The sequence below is a fragment of the Oryzias latipes genome, chromosome 6, assembly GCF_053564925.1.
Source record: "Oryzias latipes strain Hd-rR chromosome 6, Olatipes_Hd-rR_3.1".
Classification (NCBI taxonomy): Eukaryota; Metazoa; Chordata; class Actinopteri; order Beloniformes; family Adrianichthyidae; genus Oryzias; species Oryzias latipes.
In genome coordinates, this window is record NC_136242.1 from 19,753,244 (window position 1) to 19,771,237 (window position 17,994).

The following is a 17,994-nucleotide window of genomic DNA, read 5'->3' on the forward strand; positions in this document are numbered from 1 at the left end:
CTTTTTTAACATGTGCTGTCTTGCAGAAGGACAGCAGTTAAAAAATAATGAAACAATTTCATAAGACAAATGAATGTGGTCTGTTTTATTCAAGAATTACCATGAAATGCAGTGACTCGAATCTGCCCTAATGATGTTTAAGTTGCTTCAGTCAAATTTTGTGTTTTTTTTCTTTCTTGTGAAATAACCTTTCGTTGGAGTGAAATAACTGTAGAAAGAGGAACAGTCTGACATTTAAACTGAAGAAATCTTCTGATAGGTCATCATAAGTCACCAGTACATAAAGGTTGTGGTTTAAGGAATCAGCCAGAATATTTCCTTGTTATTATTATAACCTGAGAAATTAGTGTGTCTAGGTTTTTTTTAATGCATCAATTCATTTTTTACAGCTTGCATTTATCACATTAGCCACAACAAGTACCTCACGACAGCTCTTTGTCAGTTTGCACACATCAGTACTTTTATGGTTCTTTCACCATCACAAGATAGAGACAGATCAAAGTCCCAACCTTCCTCGGAGTGAGGTGTACAGAGAAAAAAAGAAGAGTTGCTCTTGAGATTTTTGTTTATGCAAAAACTAGTTTTTTTTTTACCCCCAAGACTGGTGTGTGGGGAAGAAAAACAGGATCCAGCTGCTGCATAAGGTAAGAAGCAGATCTAAATTTAAAGCACTTTCTCTGAACAGATTTTGTTTCTATTATATTTGAGTGCAAAGAAAGGGGGAATCCTTCCACATAATAAAAAAACATGCAAGTATGATTCCCCAAAAAAGCACTTAACTTTGAGAGTATATGTTTGCTTGCAGCGAAACATTTAAACAGTCGGTTAGTCTTTTTCCTGTACATAAACATGTGTGATAAATATACTCTATAGGAAAACTTTTAGTCAATTTTGCCACAGAAGAGTGAAAGTAGGAAGCTGTTAATTGCCAAAAACACATGAGAAAGTGACTCCACGGCTCTGTACACATAAAGGACGCAGATGAAGGTGAGTCGGTGACCATCTGTGGCTGGCGGCTGAAAGCGTCTCTGTTCAGAAGATCAAGCTTCAAAGGCATGAAATTTGTCCACAGTGTCTATTTGAAACCGAATCCAGCCAGGTCGTCTGTTTTTCACTGGAAAATAAGAAGAACTTGCAGCTGCAGGGACTTTTTTTTTTTTTTTACCAGTTACAAACAGCAAAAGCAGATTTTTCAATATTTTTTTGAAATATTTTGTTTATTGTAGAGCTTTTCAGATGTTTTTCTGAGAGGTTTCAAATTTACTTAATATTAAATAGTTCAGTTTTTGCCCTTTGATTTAATTAAAACTACCAGTAATTAGTTAAACAACTATGTTTGTTTTCACAAAGTAAGTCTTTTGGGCTGACATCCTTAACCTGATACAAGTGAGCTGTCAGGCTCGAGCTTTGTGATGACAGTGTTCAAAGCATTCTTTGTTCAGTGACCCCTGTTTTGCTTTTATTTTGGAAGCACATTTGATTTGATGGCTTTCTCCCCCATTGAGAGCAGGTTTTCTCAAAGCTTTCAGAGGGGATGTTTGTTGCTTTTTTAAGTAGTGGGACAGTAATCTTGTCATAATGAGTGTTTGCAGACATGGAGGCGATGGAGCAAAACCAGCTTAGTCTTACTCTGAGCCTGAATATCCACTTGAAATTCTTTCTGCTTTCAGCAGGAAAAGTCAAGACTGACACTGTGGTATTGTCACGATCCTTGACCCTAGTGTGTCTTAGGAGCTCACATGTTTATTAACAATAAGACTTTGTATTGTAAAAGAAATGAGCCGCAAAAAAGTCATGATAAAAAATAAGAAATGCCTGTGTGCTCTTTTGTCAAAAAAGCATTTTTTTCTAAATCATAAAGTTGCATTTCTACAGTGTAGTCTCTCCTAACTGCATTATTTCACAACACATGGACTTACTTCAGAAATGACTTGTTTGTGACTTTTGCAAGTTTCAAAGCAAAGTTTTTGTTTGGGAAAAGAGCTAACATTTTCTGACCTGATATAACTGAAAGGTGAAGAAAGGTTCTTTGCAAAGTCTCTGACTGAGCATTTGATTCTGCCACTCAGAAGATAAAAACCCGCATAAATGAAGAATAAGTTTTATTCACTCTTTCACAACTCAGGTCATTTCAGATCATTTTTTAGAGAAAACATGCAGGTTAAAAAATGTGTTCAATACAATGCAGTTGAATTAAATTCTTTTCTGAATCACAAAAGTCAATTTTGCATTGAAAGTGGAACTTTGCTGCATTAGCTTTTTTCAACTAGTTTTGGTCGAAATGTCAAAAATACCAGTAATCAGTCAATAAAACAGGAGACTGAATGGAAGCAACATTAACTGGGTCCCCTGATCTGGATACAAATATGGAACACATTGTAAATCTTAAAGGACAAACTTTAGAAAAAAAGACAAAGCTTCATCAAAATCATGTTAATTTGCAATCTGAGCTATATAATTAAGAATTTCAAATAAAATGAGGTGTCTGGTAGAACAGAGTATTTTGTTAAAGAAATAAACACTTGCACCTTTCACATCCTGCATTACATTTGTCTTGTTCCAAAGTAAGTTTGTTCGATTTAATAGTTATTCTAATGAAAACCAATAAAAAATTGATAGAGTAAGTTTTTGCATATACTGAATATGAACCATTAATTCTCACAGAATGAAGTGGAGAAAAACCGTAACATAAAACAAAACAGTCATCATGACACAAATAATTCCTTAAAAATTCAACAATGTGATTTCTTGGATTCTTTAGTTATATTCTGACTCTCAGGGAATCAATGACAATCATAGCAGACCTCTCTCCTCTGTTGACAGGGTTGGTGGGTACAGAATTGGTGACTGACAAATACTTTTTCCCCCGCTTTACTTAAATATGCATTGATGTAAACATTTTCTTAATTTCCAAATTCAATTTTTCTGTTGATTTTATGTACTGAAACAAAATAGGAAACAAATGTGTCCAAACCTGCCTGGGCCCATGGATGGCAACAGTTTCCATATAGACTTTGCTGTAACTGGCATTGGGTTTCACCTCACATTGGACAATTTGTAATTGTTCATTCCAACAACTTTTAAATCATTTAAATTAAATGTGGGCATGAAAGGTGTCTTTTAATATGTAGAATACAAAAGCACTGAGGTGAAGGAGTTAATTTTATTCTCACCCACAACTGTCTGTAATCTGCTGATTGGACAGTGGTGCTTTAGCTGAATGATCTAAACAAATATTGATTACATATTAGAATTGTTAAGAAGAAATTGGAATAATCAGTCGTGACATTATTCCAATCTTGATATTGTTTTATTCTTTGTGTAGCAATTTGAGACAATCTTCTCAATAAACAGGAATAAAATGAACTGGATTATAAACTTCCGTGGGAATCCCTGTGGTTCGAGATGTTCCTCCATTCTGATTTATTCGTTTCTATGTTATAGAGATGATTCATTTGGAATAATTGTTTGCAAATTCCCTTGACCTATGACAGGAGGAAAAGATGGGATGATTTCCCTGTTATCAGTCCAAAACTCCCATTCCTCTGATAGATCAGACTGATTACATGCAGCAACCCACACAGCCCTCACAGGAGTTTCATAACTCTGCACACCTGACCCCCTCCCACCACTGGCCACAGGTCTTCAAAAGTAGATGTAATCCCTGTAAGCTGCAGGTGGCCATCCAGATTGGCTCCCCGGAATTCCACGTTTCCCCCTCCTCTCACATGGAGCGCCCCTCTCTCTCTTCCACAGGCTCTTGGTGCGGTGGTTACCCTCAGCTGAAAAAAGGGCCTTTATCAGGGTGGAAGCAGCCAGCAGTGGCCGGGACCTGTCACATTACTCTCAGCACCACAGTGCGACCGGGGCACCTGCATACCGCCTGAGAGGGAAAGCAGCAGAGTGTGAGTGAGAGTAGACCAAACACAAGAAAACAAGGACGCCTCTTCAGGAGCCGAGTCCAACGTGGGACTTGGGAGATACTTTTCCCTTGAGGCAGGGCCATCTCAAATTTGTGCCATCAGAGACTGACGTTTACAGGATTCCAGCTCCATTGGGTGAATATCTGTCTGAAAGTAAAATGGATAAAGATGCTCTGGTGGACTATGAGTATCCAGATCTGGATCCTTTGCCAACTAAAATTCAAAAAGAGTAAGTATTTTCTTTTGATGTGCCAAAGAATTAAGTCTTGACAGTTTTTTTTAATGTTGTTATTAACTGTGATACATTTAAAATCTTTGCTTTTCACTCTAAGATCCAAGTTGCATTATCAATCTCTCCGTTTGTTAGTTCTTCCTAACATTGTGCTTTGACAAGCAATTATCTTGGGCTTATTTGTTGACACTTGACACACTTCTGCAGGGCCGGTGTCACTGCGTGGTCTTGATTCAGTCAAGTTGCTATCATTTTCCAGCTAGTAGGTCACAGGCTGATCTGAAAGCTGATTGGTTTTGGTGGTTGAATGAGTTACTGAACCAACTTTTTAACTTAAAAATGTTGTGATTCTATGCTTAAACCGTGTTTTACTCAACACATTTCCCCAAATGTATCAGAGGCCTGTCATGTATCACAGAAACAATAGAAAATGCTGTTAGGTTTAATTAATAAACCTACATTATGACAGGTTGTGGGAGTTTGTTACTGTGGCAACAATTTGTGGTTCTGTCACCCTTAAATAAGCACTTTGTTGCACGTATTGTACAGCCAATGCATGCATTATAAATTTAAATTGTCATGTTCTCTTGGTTAAAACAAGGTCATATGTTCACAGTCACAAATTCAGATATTTTTAGTCTAATTTAAAGCAAAGTATGCATTAAATTTATCACTGCTGTAAATCATTTTTTCAGGCTGACTTCTGTTCTTTAATTCCACAAAAACAAAGCCACAGGCATTTGTTGTTTTCCCACGTCACACTGATGCCAATCCGTTTAAATTCAAATCTCCTTCAGCCACAGAGTTCAGACCACAAATGGTCCTCCTGACGTTGACATGTGAAAAGTTTGGCGGCGTGTCACATTTTAGGGATCAGACTGCTAGTTTTGCTAACATGTGAATGCTTTGTTTCCCTCTTCAGAACAATCCCACCATGCCACCCCACTGCTGACGACATGCTGTATCACATATGCATCACTGCCATCTCTGTAAGTGCATCTTCAGTGTTCGTGAGCCGACTTTACCACTCACTGCCAGTCGAACTTATCATATCACAGCTTGTTATCTGACCACAAAATGCATTATATATATATACAAATTGGATCATTTTATTTTACCTGAAGAGGTTATGCAAGCTGGGTTTTAAAGACGGTTTTGTTTAATCCCCTTCAATACGCTTGTTACTCCATGTTTTCTCCCTTTTGCATGTCCTTTCATACAAGGAGTCTCTGAAAGGTTTGGACATAAGCCAAAGGAACAAATAATCCTCGTTTGGATTTCAGCCCCAGGAGCAAAGAATTTAGGTTACAAAAAAAGAACACTATTGAATATTTGGGCTTCTCATGAAACACTCACAAACGTGACAAACTTGTATAGACTTTTTCCGCTGATTGAGAACAATGCAGCTGTGTCTTGGTTACCCAACTTTACTCAGAAAGTAAAAGTGAGTCTTCAGCATTTTCTAACATACTTACTTTGTCGTTAGTTTTTCTTCTGTGCTTTGTTTTGAGATGATCCTTGTATTCTAGAATACCTTCAATTAAAGCAAAGCATGGGGTTCCTAAATGTGTTGCAGGTCATGACCGGTCACTAAGGCCACACTGGTCACTGATCCTGACTAATGACAAGTCTTTCACTCCAGACCAGTGGGGAGTTGTAATGAGACTGTGGTTTGGCCTTTCTGACACAGACTATCATCAGTTTTAGTGAATCTAAACGGGTTGTCATGTCTTCCAGCTAGTTGTCATGCTGATCCTTGCTGTGTTAGCCAGGCGCTCGAAGGCAGCAGGCAGACAGAAAGGACTTCCAGGTTTGTTAAGGTAACGCCCTTTCTTTTTTTACTTTAAGCCTGGATTTTTATGTTAAATTAAAATGTATGTTTTTTTACAGCTTTTCCCATTTTTCCAAAACAATGGGCTACTGTTAGGATCATTAACTAAACACAGGTTAAGCCTTTTATCTGGGATTGAAAAGCCATTTGCCATTTGGAGCCATTTGGAGCTGAGGGTGAAAAACTCAGTTTTTCTAAATGACCAAAGCATTAATTTGTTCAGTTGTTAGATCGTAAATCAAACATGCGACATGATGCTAAGATTATTTTAGCTCCAATGTCACTTTTCTACTAAAACTTGAATCTGTAGTATCACTAAGCACAACCAGCAAGAAGTAGAACTACTTTTGAAAACTTAAACATTCGGTTAACGATAATCAGAAAGAATAAAGTCATGTTCATTAGGGACCTTAAACTTATAGTCTCACTTCAATCGTCTTTTCATCTATTTTCGAAGGTTTTCTAGTGGTCTTTTAATTATAATTATGCCGTTTTTAGCCAAAGTCAAAAACCCCAGGTCATGTTCTAGAACATAATTTCTGCAGAGCAGCCTTAAAAAATCACCTCGGAGTTATGGGCAGGACCATTGGTGCAGAGTAAGCCTGCCTCTACTTCCTGACATCCATCTGTTTCAATATTTGAGCTATGCAGCCGTACAGTTTTGAGTCAGATTCCAGCTCGGACGAGGAAAACAAAGAAAGACATTCATGAATCTAATTGCCTGCAAGTGGATGCATCAGAATGGACCGGAGCATGGAGCTTGTGACTTGTTTCTACACTTTTTTCACTTGATTTTTCTTTCAAAAAAATTTATTGTCTGTTTCCTGATGATTTGAATAAAGAAATATTTAGAAATGCGTAATTTTCTTAATATATGTCCTCCACAATGAAAAATAAAACGCCACAAGAACATGTTAAAAACACTAAAAACACAATTTTCCTCAGAGTTGGTCAGAGGAAAAGCATTTATTTTTAATTTAAAATCTGTGAAGCTTGGTGATATTTTCTTCACTATCAGGTTTTCTAATTACAGGAGAGGTGAGAGTGTCAATGTGGATTCCTTATGCTATGTTGACTTTCAATGAGAGCCAAGGGGAGCTAAATCCCTTATTCTAAAGCTACACATTAACCAACACTTCATATTACACTGATTAATGATTTTTTTATTTCATAAGTGAATGTTTTTTTTAGAGTGTGTTTCTGTTTTTTTATGAATAATAAATAATTTCTTCTTTTTTTCCAGTCCTGTCAACTTTTTGGACCACACTCAGCACAAGGGCCTGGCGGTGGCTGTGTTTGGAGTGCTCTTGTGCAAACTGTGGGGCTTGCTCATCTCCCCAGATCCCCTCCCATTTACAAATGGCACAGAGAACAAGCGTAAGCTTATTTTGTAGCACCACTATGCTTCAATGTATTCACCTCAACACTACTTCCAGAGCTATCTTTGTGCACTTTTCAATTTAAGTTTGTTGAAGCGAACATTTGCCTTTTAGAAGCAAACAAAACAAGACTTTACAAAAACGGCTCAAGTGAAGCAGGAAACTCTACACTTTTTGTTCGTATTATTTTCAGCACGTAACTGGATTATAATGTTGTGTGTTTGCTACTTTTGTCTGAGGGATTTAAGACGCTTTGTCTGAAATTGCATAAGAAACAAGTGTAAGAACTCCATCCCCTACTCGTTTGCACAATCCCAAACTAGGGAAGTTAAGCTGGAGCCCAAAACGGCTAAACATTTGATTAATACTAAACAGAAGATGCAGAATTTATAGAACAAAGCCATCCTTAAATAAAAGTTCAATAAAAGTTGTCTCATTTTAATTCTGTCACATATTTATGTTGTGATTACAGAGAACTGGGTGATATTGGGAGTCTTCTACTACCCCGCGCTGTACTACCCTCTCCTGGCATGTGGCACTTTACATAATAAAGTTGGTTATGTGCTTGGAAGCCTCTTGTCATGGACACACTTTGGTATTCTGGTGTGGCAGAAAATTGACTGTCCCATAACACCTTTGGTGAGTAGCAGTACAACTCTTAGAAAAACTCCCATGGATATTTAATGTCAAACAGAAACAAGTGTCAGTCGTTTTATCATTTGGAAGTATTGAGTAATGATGTGACACTTCAATACACTGCCAAAGTGTCAACATAAAGACAAAATCTCCTTTTTTCCAGCTGACCACACAAAAACTTGCTTTGTAGTTCATCCAGAATTCTGGAAAATAAATGTTGAGAGGCTTAAAATATTATGTAATACCAGGTTCTGGTCCAAATTCAGGATAAACATTTAATAGACAACTTTCAAAAGAATTTGTTTTGCTGCCATTTTGGTCTAACCGAGAGACTCTATGGTTGATAATCAGTTTAGTGGTGGTGGGGAACTTAATCACATGGTGACAGTAGAATACATTTGAATAACATTATATTTAGACCCAGTAAAGAGAAAACCCCTACAAGTCTCTTTTGATCAGATTTTGATTTGGTTTGAGATTTAATATTTTATCGTTTGCACCAAAGGAGGAAATGCTCCTTGTAAGTCATTTAAAACCCTCAGAACAAGTTCCTTTCTGACTGAAAGCATGTCTTTTGTTCTTTTTGCAGATACACAAGCACTACTCCCTTTTCTCCAGCCTTCCTCAAATAGCTTGTTTAGCATTCCTAAGTTTCCAGTATCCCCTTCTTCTATTCAAGGGGTTCAAGGGCACTGAAAAGGGTAACGCCACAGAGGTAAGGTTTGTCCTGAGAGCTCTTCCTCTGAGACGCCTACATTAGGCTGATTGTACAGCTCTTAAGAATACTTTCCTTCCTGACAAACTAAAAATAGCAGAGCGTGTTTCTGCTATTGCGAAATCTCACTAAGACTCCGATTTCATCCGAAATTGTGCATGTTAGAAATCCTTTTAAGCTGCCTGCTAATCGAGGAGCTTACCTGGTCCATGGAGTCTGGGCTCACAGAAAATGTGGACCCACACAGTGCACCAGTGGCGTAACCATTTTAAGCAGATTTGACCAAAACTGTGTTTGCGATATGTTCTTGATCAGATTATAGAAAGGTCGCTGTTTTTTCAAGAAGACATACAATGGTCTTTTTTTTTTACTTAATGCTAATCTTGACATGAGGGGTTGACAAAGATTAGTAGGACAATTCCTCCACCAGATCCAACCAGATATCTTGAACTGAAATGAGCTTCATAAACTGAACAATGACAATTTACTTCTTTTTTTTAAAGACAAACTTACACATAAATCTGAATTTTTGAAAGCATGCTTTCACCACCTATTGTCATTTTAGTGGAATTATTTTTACATTAATTCCAATAATTAGTTTTGCTTGAGTACTATTGCTTGAGCTTCACTTTGATTCATATCCATTTCCACTTTAAAGGTGTAAAATAACTTTCAAATTATTAGTTTTTTTTCAATAGCAGAATCCTCACTGATGGACAACAGGCATCCATCGACTTTACCCTTTTCAAGGTCACTGGTTTGCTGGAGCCTGTCCCAGCTACTGCTGGACACACCCTTGACAGGTTCCCAATCTGTTGCAGGGGACACAATCACTCCCACATGCATTCCTAGGAAAATTTTAAGGTAACCAATTAACCTATGAAGCATGATCTTATCTGTAGGGGGAAGCCGGAGTGCCCACACAACATGCAAACTCCACACAGAAAGGTCCCAGCTGGGGAATTCTCACTTTGAGGCAAAAGCACTAACCACTGTGCCACTGTGCAGCCTGCCAAACAGGCAAAAAATCCCAAAAAGAGCCTGACAGTGTTCATCTTTGGACCAAATTCACAGTGAAAATTCCAAATATTTCTTTGTCTTACAGATGTTTGAATATTTGTGGACTTTAGGTTACCCTTTATTTCTTTATCTTACTTAGTTTTCCAGTTTTGCCAAACTCTCTGTCATCAATGTATGTTGCAGTGATGATTTTCCCATGTGTTTTTTAGGATCTCAGCAGCAGCTACTACAGAGATTATGTAAAGAAAATTTTTAATGAGAAGAAATCTAAAAAAAACAGGTAAAAAAACCGTCTGTAGACATTAAATAACCTCAGCTTCACTCTTTCATGGATAAATTGCAATAAAAATGTTCCTCTATTTTATGCTTTTTATGTATGTTGATGAATAATTTTAGATGTTGAACCATGAGGAGTTCAGTTTCACACAAACTCTGCTATCATCACTAGTAAGTGACGTCAGAGGTGTTTCTGATGCCGCTTCTTTAGCTTCTTTATTTACATGCATTTTAATGCAATGCCGCCTCATGAAGCCTCACTTCCCTGTCCTTCCAAAGGATTCGGGGTGCATTCACACCAGCAGTGTTTGATCTGGACCACAGTTTGTCCCCTCCTTTTGCTGGTTTCCTTTAGGCATGTGTGAAAGCTCCTCAGAACTCTGGTGTGGACCAAACTTGGTCAGATGTGAAGATGTGTGAAGGTTCAAACTATATACACTAATAGGGTTTTCCTCTTCCCTGTGCTTTGCTTTACCTGGTCAGTGCTTGTTTTAGGAAATACCGCTCCAAACCAGCAATTTATGTAAAAGTAATACAAGTGTGGCATAAAATCTTTTAGCATTCCTGGGCTAAATGAATCATTTTTTTGCTGGGATACTTGTCTAAATTTGCCTTCAATCTCTTTACCAACTGATCTCAAGTAGTGATCTCATCAAGTCTAAGTTAGATGCTGACTTTAAACTGTGCTGTGTACAGTATGTATTCAAACGAGTCCTGCAAAACATTGAGCAAATTTTAATCTGTTCTTGCAGATTTTTTGGGGAGAATTTCTCAACGCTAAGGAAAAAAGAATTAAGGACGAGTAACACAAAGCTCTAGCCTTTAGTCTTTCAGTTGTTTTCAGTCAAATACTTTACTGTAAAAATTGGATCCAGTCAAATACTGGATCCTGTTGTACCAAAAACAACAATATATAGCCATCAAGTGATGGTTAAGAAAAAGCACTTCCCTTTCCTCTGATTTAGATTTACCAGTTCCTTTTTTTTTTTTTACTTATTCCATAAATACTGAACCACTGTATAAGGAAAATGCAAATTAATAAAAACTTTGATTCAAAGATATGTTGAAGACATCTGATATGGACCAAATGAGGTTGACTATAGATCTTAGTAGCAGATAGTCTCCATTTTTAATTGAAATACTGAAAATTTCAGATTAAAAAATCTACATGAGTAATTTTTGTCCAGCAGAGTCTTTCAAGTGTAATTTGAGGCAATGTAAAGGAGTATATCATTCCTCCATAATTTGTAATAAAATGAAAATGGGACATTCCCATTTTTTATCTGGACTCAGTTTGATTAATTCAATGATGTCAACAGTACAGTGATAAATCAAGGACTAAATTGTTTCCTAGTTTCTTGAATCACCTGTTATTTTGACCAACTCATCATGTTACTCTCTGTCTTTTACCTTTAGCTCATCAAACATAGACAAGCCAAAACTTCCTCAGAGAATAATTGATGCAGTGAAGTCCTACATTTATACTCCACAGGATGGTAACTATTCTCTCTCAGATTCAGATTATGCTTGTTTATACTTTAATTTATCATTTTTAAAACTTGCATGAAAACAGTTTTTTAGCTTCTATCTGGCAGCAGAACAACAGCATTTTACCTTAAATGATTCTTTCACAAAAAGAGAAATGGACAAATGAGAGGAAGGATTTTGAGCAAACAATATTTGAGCTAAAATGGGTCAAAGATTAATTTAGAAAGATAGTTTGTAAAACATATGGTGTTCTTTGTGATTTTTTTTTGTCTCATTTGAAATGTGTTCTGAACAAAATTAAGAAAATATATGGTTATAGAACAAAATGTGAACCATCAGAAATGCGTGAAACTCTTGTAACTGTTTTTTTTTGTGTTTGTTGGAGCAGCTTTCCGTTTTCCACTGAAGTTGGCTATTTCTGGTGTCATATCTTTTATAACCCTCTATCAGGTAAATGCTGTTAACTTCACATCCCTCACATGGATATTGTATCTGGTTTTACATGTAAGGGTAAAGTAAAGACTTAATATTTTGTAACGCAGTAGACAAAGCTGACATGCTTTTAACTTTGTATTTCCTGCTAGTCCCCACACATTATGTAAGATCTTCTTCGGTCTTTAACAGTTACAGCTGAAGCTGAGAATATTTTTGTAGAGCAAACAGGAGAAACATGTCAAACATAAAAAAGCAGTTGTCTAACATTTTTTGATCAGAACCCTTACTTGAAGAATTATAAAACATCAAATGGCTTTAACTTAAATAGAAATATTTATGCCATTGAAGGGATTGTTGGTTAATTGTAGTGTCTTATCAGAGATATAAAAGTCCTGTTTAGCAATTTCAAGTCATGTCTAAAGTCTTTGGCAGTAGCTTCAAGTCAAATTTCAAGTTGTAAAACTTACAATTAAAATCCTATCATCAAACAATTTTTAAACATCTTGCTTGGACATAATAGAAAAAAAATATTTCTGCATTCCTAAATGCTAAAACTGTATAAAGTAAGCTTTTATTTTTAGACCTAACAGCCCTGTTCTACAGTTAATAAAATAAGAAAACAAATGAACGTTGTACTGTACACTAGTCGTCTTCAAGCTCTTGAGGTCAAGTTTCAACTCAGTTCTCTGCAAGAGAGACATAAGTCTGCTTCTTAAGTCCGATGTCTGTGTTTTATTGTCCCACATTGTCGCACAAATTCTAGTTCTGTATTTTTTCTCCTCCAGGTGGGTCTCCTGTTGATTTCGGCTGTAATTCCGACTCTTCAGACCGCCCGCTATGGAGTTGATGAAGACATTGCAAATGTTTTAGCTGGATTTCAAATAGTTTTGTCTCCAGACAGACGTGAAGTAGTCAGAATAGTGGTTTATTACATGTGGTGTGTGGAAGGTGAGTGCAACCAGTCGATACCACTGAAAATGCAGTTCGTGCTCATGATAATGTGTCACTAAAGCTGTGCTAATTCTCTTACAGTATGTTACATCTCAGCCATGACTCTGTCTGTTCTGATAAACCTGGCGATGCTCATGAGGTCTATGGTTCTGCATCGGTATGTCTGACAGTAAAAATTGTCTTTCTCCTAAGTAGTTTCTCCCTTTTTCAGCTGTTCCATTTGTCCTTTTTTATTCTGCTTTCCATCACTTTAATGTCAACATTATATGAACATAAAGAGCGCTAATCATGCAGACTCTGTGTTAACTGTTGGGCTGAGTGAGAATAGCTATTAAGAAGAGAAATGAAATGATTTGTTATTACTTTGAAGGCGACATTGGATTGAAATGATGGGATTTTAAAGCGGAGGAATGAATTGCTTTTCGGTTATTTCTTCTCCCAAATGATCACCTCGGTATACGATGTCATTTGCACATTTAGAGATTGAGCGTTTTGGTGCTGCGTTGTCTTGATTGTGTTTGTCCTCGTCCAGGTCCAACCTGACGTGTCTGTACAGAGGAGACATATTAAATGTGTACAACTGTCAGCGGAGCATCAGAGCATCCAGACCCGCTCTGGTCTGCTGGATGGGCTACAGCAGCTTCACAGCTGCTCACATCTGCATTGGTATCAATAAACACTGAATATTTTACCTGAAAACTGGTTAATTCAAGGAATTATATCACAATTCTGTATGGAGGAAGCAATCTCTTCCTGTCCAGTTATTTGAAGATTTTGCTGAACTTCCTGAATGAGTCAAACTGATTGTGGCGGTGGTGTTATGGTTGGATGTTGGCCTCAGTGAGAGTTGTGAAGCTCTGATCTCCACCCTGCAGGCATGGTGATCCAGACGTTGGTGTTCTTCCTCTGTCTTCTGATCACCGTCTTCCTCATTATCATCCCCATCTTCCACGGACAGAATCTGTTCCTCCTTCAGACCGCATGGAGCATGTGGTGAGTGACTTTTTCAACATCTGTTTTATACCATAGGTTTTGACTACAGCATACCGCTCTACTATGGCATTTATGTCACTTTAATAGAGTTTCAAATGAAATTTTTTACAAAAGCACGAAATGTGACAACATTTATTTTGTCTTAGTTGATGATTTAGTGCAGGTGTCTATAAACTTTAACAGTAAAAGAGGCATTTGACCTAGTTTCTCACAGATTAATAGATTAAACCTTTAACCATCAATCTGCTTAGCTATCTGACGTGTGAATTTTGGAGGAATGGAAAAGCTCTCAATGCCTTTTGATTTAGTGTAATGTCATCAAAGATATAAAAAAACAACCTGTAAGATCACATCAGTTTAAAAATCTAAAAATAAATGACAAAACTTAACCAACAAACCTGTTATTTATTCAAATTGTTAGTGTTTTCCTTCAAAGCCAAAGAGCCACAATGGAGGGATAAACGAGCCACATGGGGCTCTGGAGCTATAGGTTGACCCCTGGTTTAGTTTAACACCTCCAGCAGGCGACAGAAAGCTCCATGTACACTGAAGTGAATCTGGTTCACATCATTTCCTGTTGGCCACAAATTGCTTTTGCATTTTCAGACTTCCATCATAGCAGGAAATGACTTTTTGTTGATCTTTTCCTTTCAGGCCCTTCTGGCTAATGATCCTCCTGTCTGTGTTGATTCAACACATCACTGCCAGGTTTTGTTTTATCAAGAAAACAGCAAGCACGCTGGACTTAGACAACAGGTGATTCACAGAGTTTAACCCAGAACACTTTCTGTGTCTAATTTTTTGATTTCCTGTGCATTTGACACACTCTGATTTGTTTTTCAGGGGTAATCTGTTCCTACTGACATACCTGCTGTTTCCTGTCAATGTTCTGATTGGAGTCCTACTTGCTCTGTGGCGCATGATCATCACAGCCCTGTTCAACATTGTCCACATGGGCCGTACGGATATCAGCCTCCTGAACCGCAACGTGGAAGCATTTGACCCAGGTGAAAGGAGAATTCTGCACCCCGTGGATGGGAAAAAATGTCACAGCAGTCCCTTAAAAATCTCTTATTTGTAAAATTTTAAATCCTAGATAGCTAACTTAAGTCTGACAGCCAGAGCTTCCAAAATATGCTCTGTAATAATATGCAGGTCAGTGCTTCCCTGGATCTCATTGTCTGTTTCTCTCATGTTAACTTCTGCAGACACAGAGAATTTACATATTAATGTGAATTAGCAACCTGCCCTCCAAAGGGGAATGCAAAAGAAAAATGCTGCTGTTGTTCCCACTTAAATTTGCACCATAACCTATTTGCTCTTCTGCCAGCTCACTGCAGCTTGTATGATACATGTCTTCCAACTCTAATTGCTCACCAATTTCTGACATGGCTGCAGTTTTAAGACATCTGATGTCAGAAAAAGCAGGTGGTGCTAAAAAGAAAAAAAGGAGGTGTGATTGCATGTCTATTATGCGTGATTGCCTAAAAGCCAGCGTGGGGTGGAATCCTATGTGTTTATTGCTTTTGCTCTGTCAGAGTAACACCCGCCTCCTCCCTGTGTCTGCCTCCAGCCTACCGCTGCTATGCTCATTATCTGAAGATTGAGGTGAGCCAGTCCCACCCAGTGATGAAGGCCTTCTGCGGGGTGCTTCTTGAGTCTGTGGGCCAGGAGAGCAAAGCTGCGCAGAGACCACGCGATGCTGAAGAGGGTATGTAAATTTAAAAAATTTGTCCACAGCATCGACACCTCCTTCACGATGTATTGTGCAGAAGTTAAAGTCGGAAATTACAACAGATTTGGAGATTTTTGTGCTGAAATTATTCATTTTAGCCGCAGTGCCTGTTTACACTGATAAACTGATGTTTGGAGTAGGACTATTTAGATAAACACTAAACTAATATCTTCCACACATGAGCTCGGGTCTTTGATTGAATTCAGTTGTATGCTGCTACAACATAATCAGATTATAAAACTGTTTACAAGTGCAAAGGCCGTAAGAACTCCACAGTCGTGATTTAATATGCCCACAACAAATTGAATTCCAGTCAGGCTTAATTTACAATTCAGCTGCTGGTTCTGATCAGTCACAGAAAAGTAAAATAAACTAATGACTTTGATGCCCGGAGATCTGCAGCTAAAAAAAACTGCACTAACTGTCAAACGCGATCTCTTATGTGACGTTCACACTGACTTACATTGAAAGTCTATGTAAACGTCTATATATGTGTTTACACGTAGCTATGTACATTTTTAGGACCATTTTTGGACTATACAGCGATTTAACACATGTTGCAAGTTAAACCAGGTCAAACTTTGACCAAACAGGAACTCGGATTCGGTATGGATTTATGAATGGTGTCCTTTTTAATTTACAGAAGTGCCAACCATTTGAAAATTGATCATGGTGGAGAGATTTGAGACTGTAGGTGGCAGACTAGTAACAGAAAAAGAAGAAGCCCCTCCCTGCTTTTCCAGTGTGAACACCAGGGGCTAAATAGCACATTCTTCAACGTGCGTTACATGCCCCACGTGTCCGTAGCTCTAGACTGCATATTTCAGCTGAGCTGCTGCCTTTCAAACACCAGCTTTTGATGAAAATAGGAGCTGAATGATGCTGATGACATGTGAATGATGACATATTGGCAAAAAGCTCCATCTGGACTCATCAATTGCTGTGGAATTTCAATGTAGCTGAGTCTACTTACAACTGTTTTCATCAAGAAAACAATGCTGTATCCAGAGTTAGTTATTGTATTACACAGATTACCTCTCCTGTCGCTGATTACACAGATGAGATACACTAATTGGCTGTTACATATTCATGTGGCCCAAGGGGTTTAGGCTTTTACTGTATTCTTCCTACGTGGTTAAAAAAAGGAAAATATGATTGCTTTCTATAATTACTTTTTCTGCAATATTATTCTGGGTGACCCAGGAAAGCTTGAAATCATAAAGATCTGTTTTTTTAGCTGTTGATTTACTCTTTGTCTGAATGTCCTCAGGGATCCAGCTGGTCCAGCAGGAGAAAAAACAACACAAAATATCGAGTGCCAAAAGAGCCCGCAGGCACTGGCAACTCCTCTACACCCTGGTCAACAACCCCTCCCTGGTAGGCACCAGAAAGCACTTCCAGCGTCAGACTGGGGAGGGCTTCCTGAACGGTAGTCTTAACCGCAGCACCAAGGAGGAGAACAAAAAGGAGGCTGCCGTCGAGGAGACAGAGGCGCCTACTGTTGACAACTGAGCAGGAATCTGTGACCCTGACTGTGCTTAGCCTGCAGAAGCGACCTTCATTTGGCTCAACTAATATTGTTGTACCTTTTTGTGAAGGCCGTTTTCAAAAAGCATTGTAGTTCGGTGCCTCGTGTTGAGAAATTTGCCCAGTCTTACCTATTTATTCAAGTCTTTTCTTTGTTCTCTCCTGTTTGTGTGAAGATGTTAGTCTTTGAGGGCAACGCTTGGTTGACACTGACCTAAATGTATTCATTTAATTTCCACACATATGTGTGCTTATGTTGGGATAAATGACTTTTGCACTGGATTAGGTAGAAAACACTTTCTCCTGCGTTACAGTGCAGGTTTATGTTCAGAGCATTAATACAGAATTCACTTTCAGTGGCCATTGTAAGAGAGGGCTAAAATATAAAGTGACAACTATTTATAAATAAAATACAAAATCAAAATTTTACAAGATTTTTTTTTAAATTAATCTTTACCTTTTATTATGTCTGCCGTAGACATCTGGTGTCAGGAATACTATCAGGAAAATTGCACCTTGTATTCTTGGTTTCAGCAATTTTAAAACCACTAGAAGCTTTTTTGCCACCATCACAAAAAGCTTTTGTGTAAAAATGTGAAAGGAGATTTTTTTTCTTGTCTGTGAAATTAAAAGTAAAACGATTTAATGTGTTTTAGTGTTTTTCATTGATGTTTTTCACCCAAACGAGTTCATGGCATGGAAAACAAAGAAACATCTTAAAATTTACACTAAAATCTGATGGTAATAATAAATAAATAAAAAAAACTCATAAGGCAAACGTGTTTCTTTTTTTCAATTTTGGATCTTCAATTTGTTCTTTTTTTAGTCCCAATGTTGCAAATTCTTGTTTTTA

The 17,994-nt window shown here is 37.7% G+C and overlaps 1 protein-coding gene across 1 annotated transcript; it reads left to right on the top strand.

The window, feature by feature from the left end:
• The first annotated feature begins 454 nt into the window (after positions 1-454).
• stra6 (signaling receptor and transporter of retinol STRA6) lies at positions 455-17,919 on the top strand. Its single transcript, XM_004069625.5, has 18 exons — positions 455-644; positions 3,757-4,152; positions 5,078-5,144; positions 5,893-5,975; positions 7,230-7,363; positions 7,838-8,004; positions 8,591-8,716; positions 9,946-10,016; positions 11,429-11,508; positions 11,889-11,950; positions 12,721-12,883; positions 12,968-13,043; positions 13,419-13,552; positions 13,762-13,879; positions 14,534-14,635; positions 14,723-14,886; positions 15,453-15,590; positions 16,885-17,919. Exons 2-18 carry the CDS (start codon positions 4,082-4,084, stop codon positions 17,124-17,126), a joined length of 1,998 nt encoding a protein of 665 aa, XP_004069673.1. The 5' UTR covers positions 455-644; positions 3,757-4,081; the 3' UTR covers positions 17,127-17,919.
• Positions 17,920-17,994: the final 75 nt, after the last annotated feature.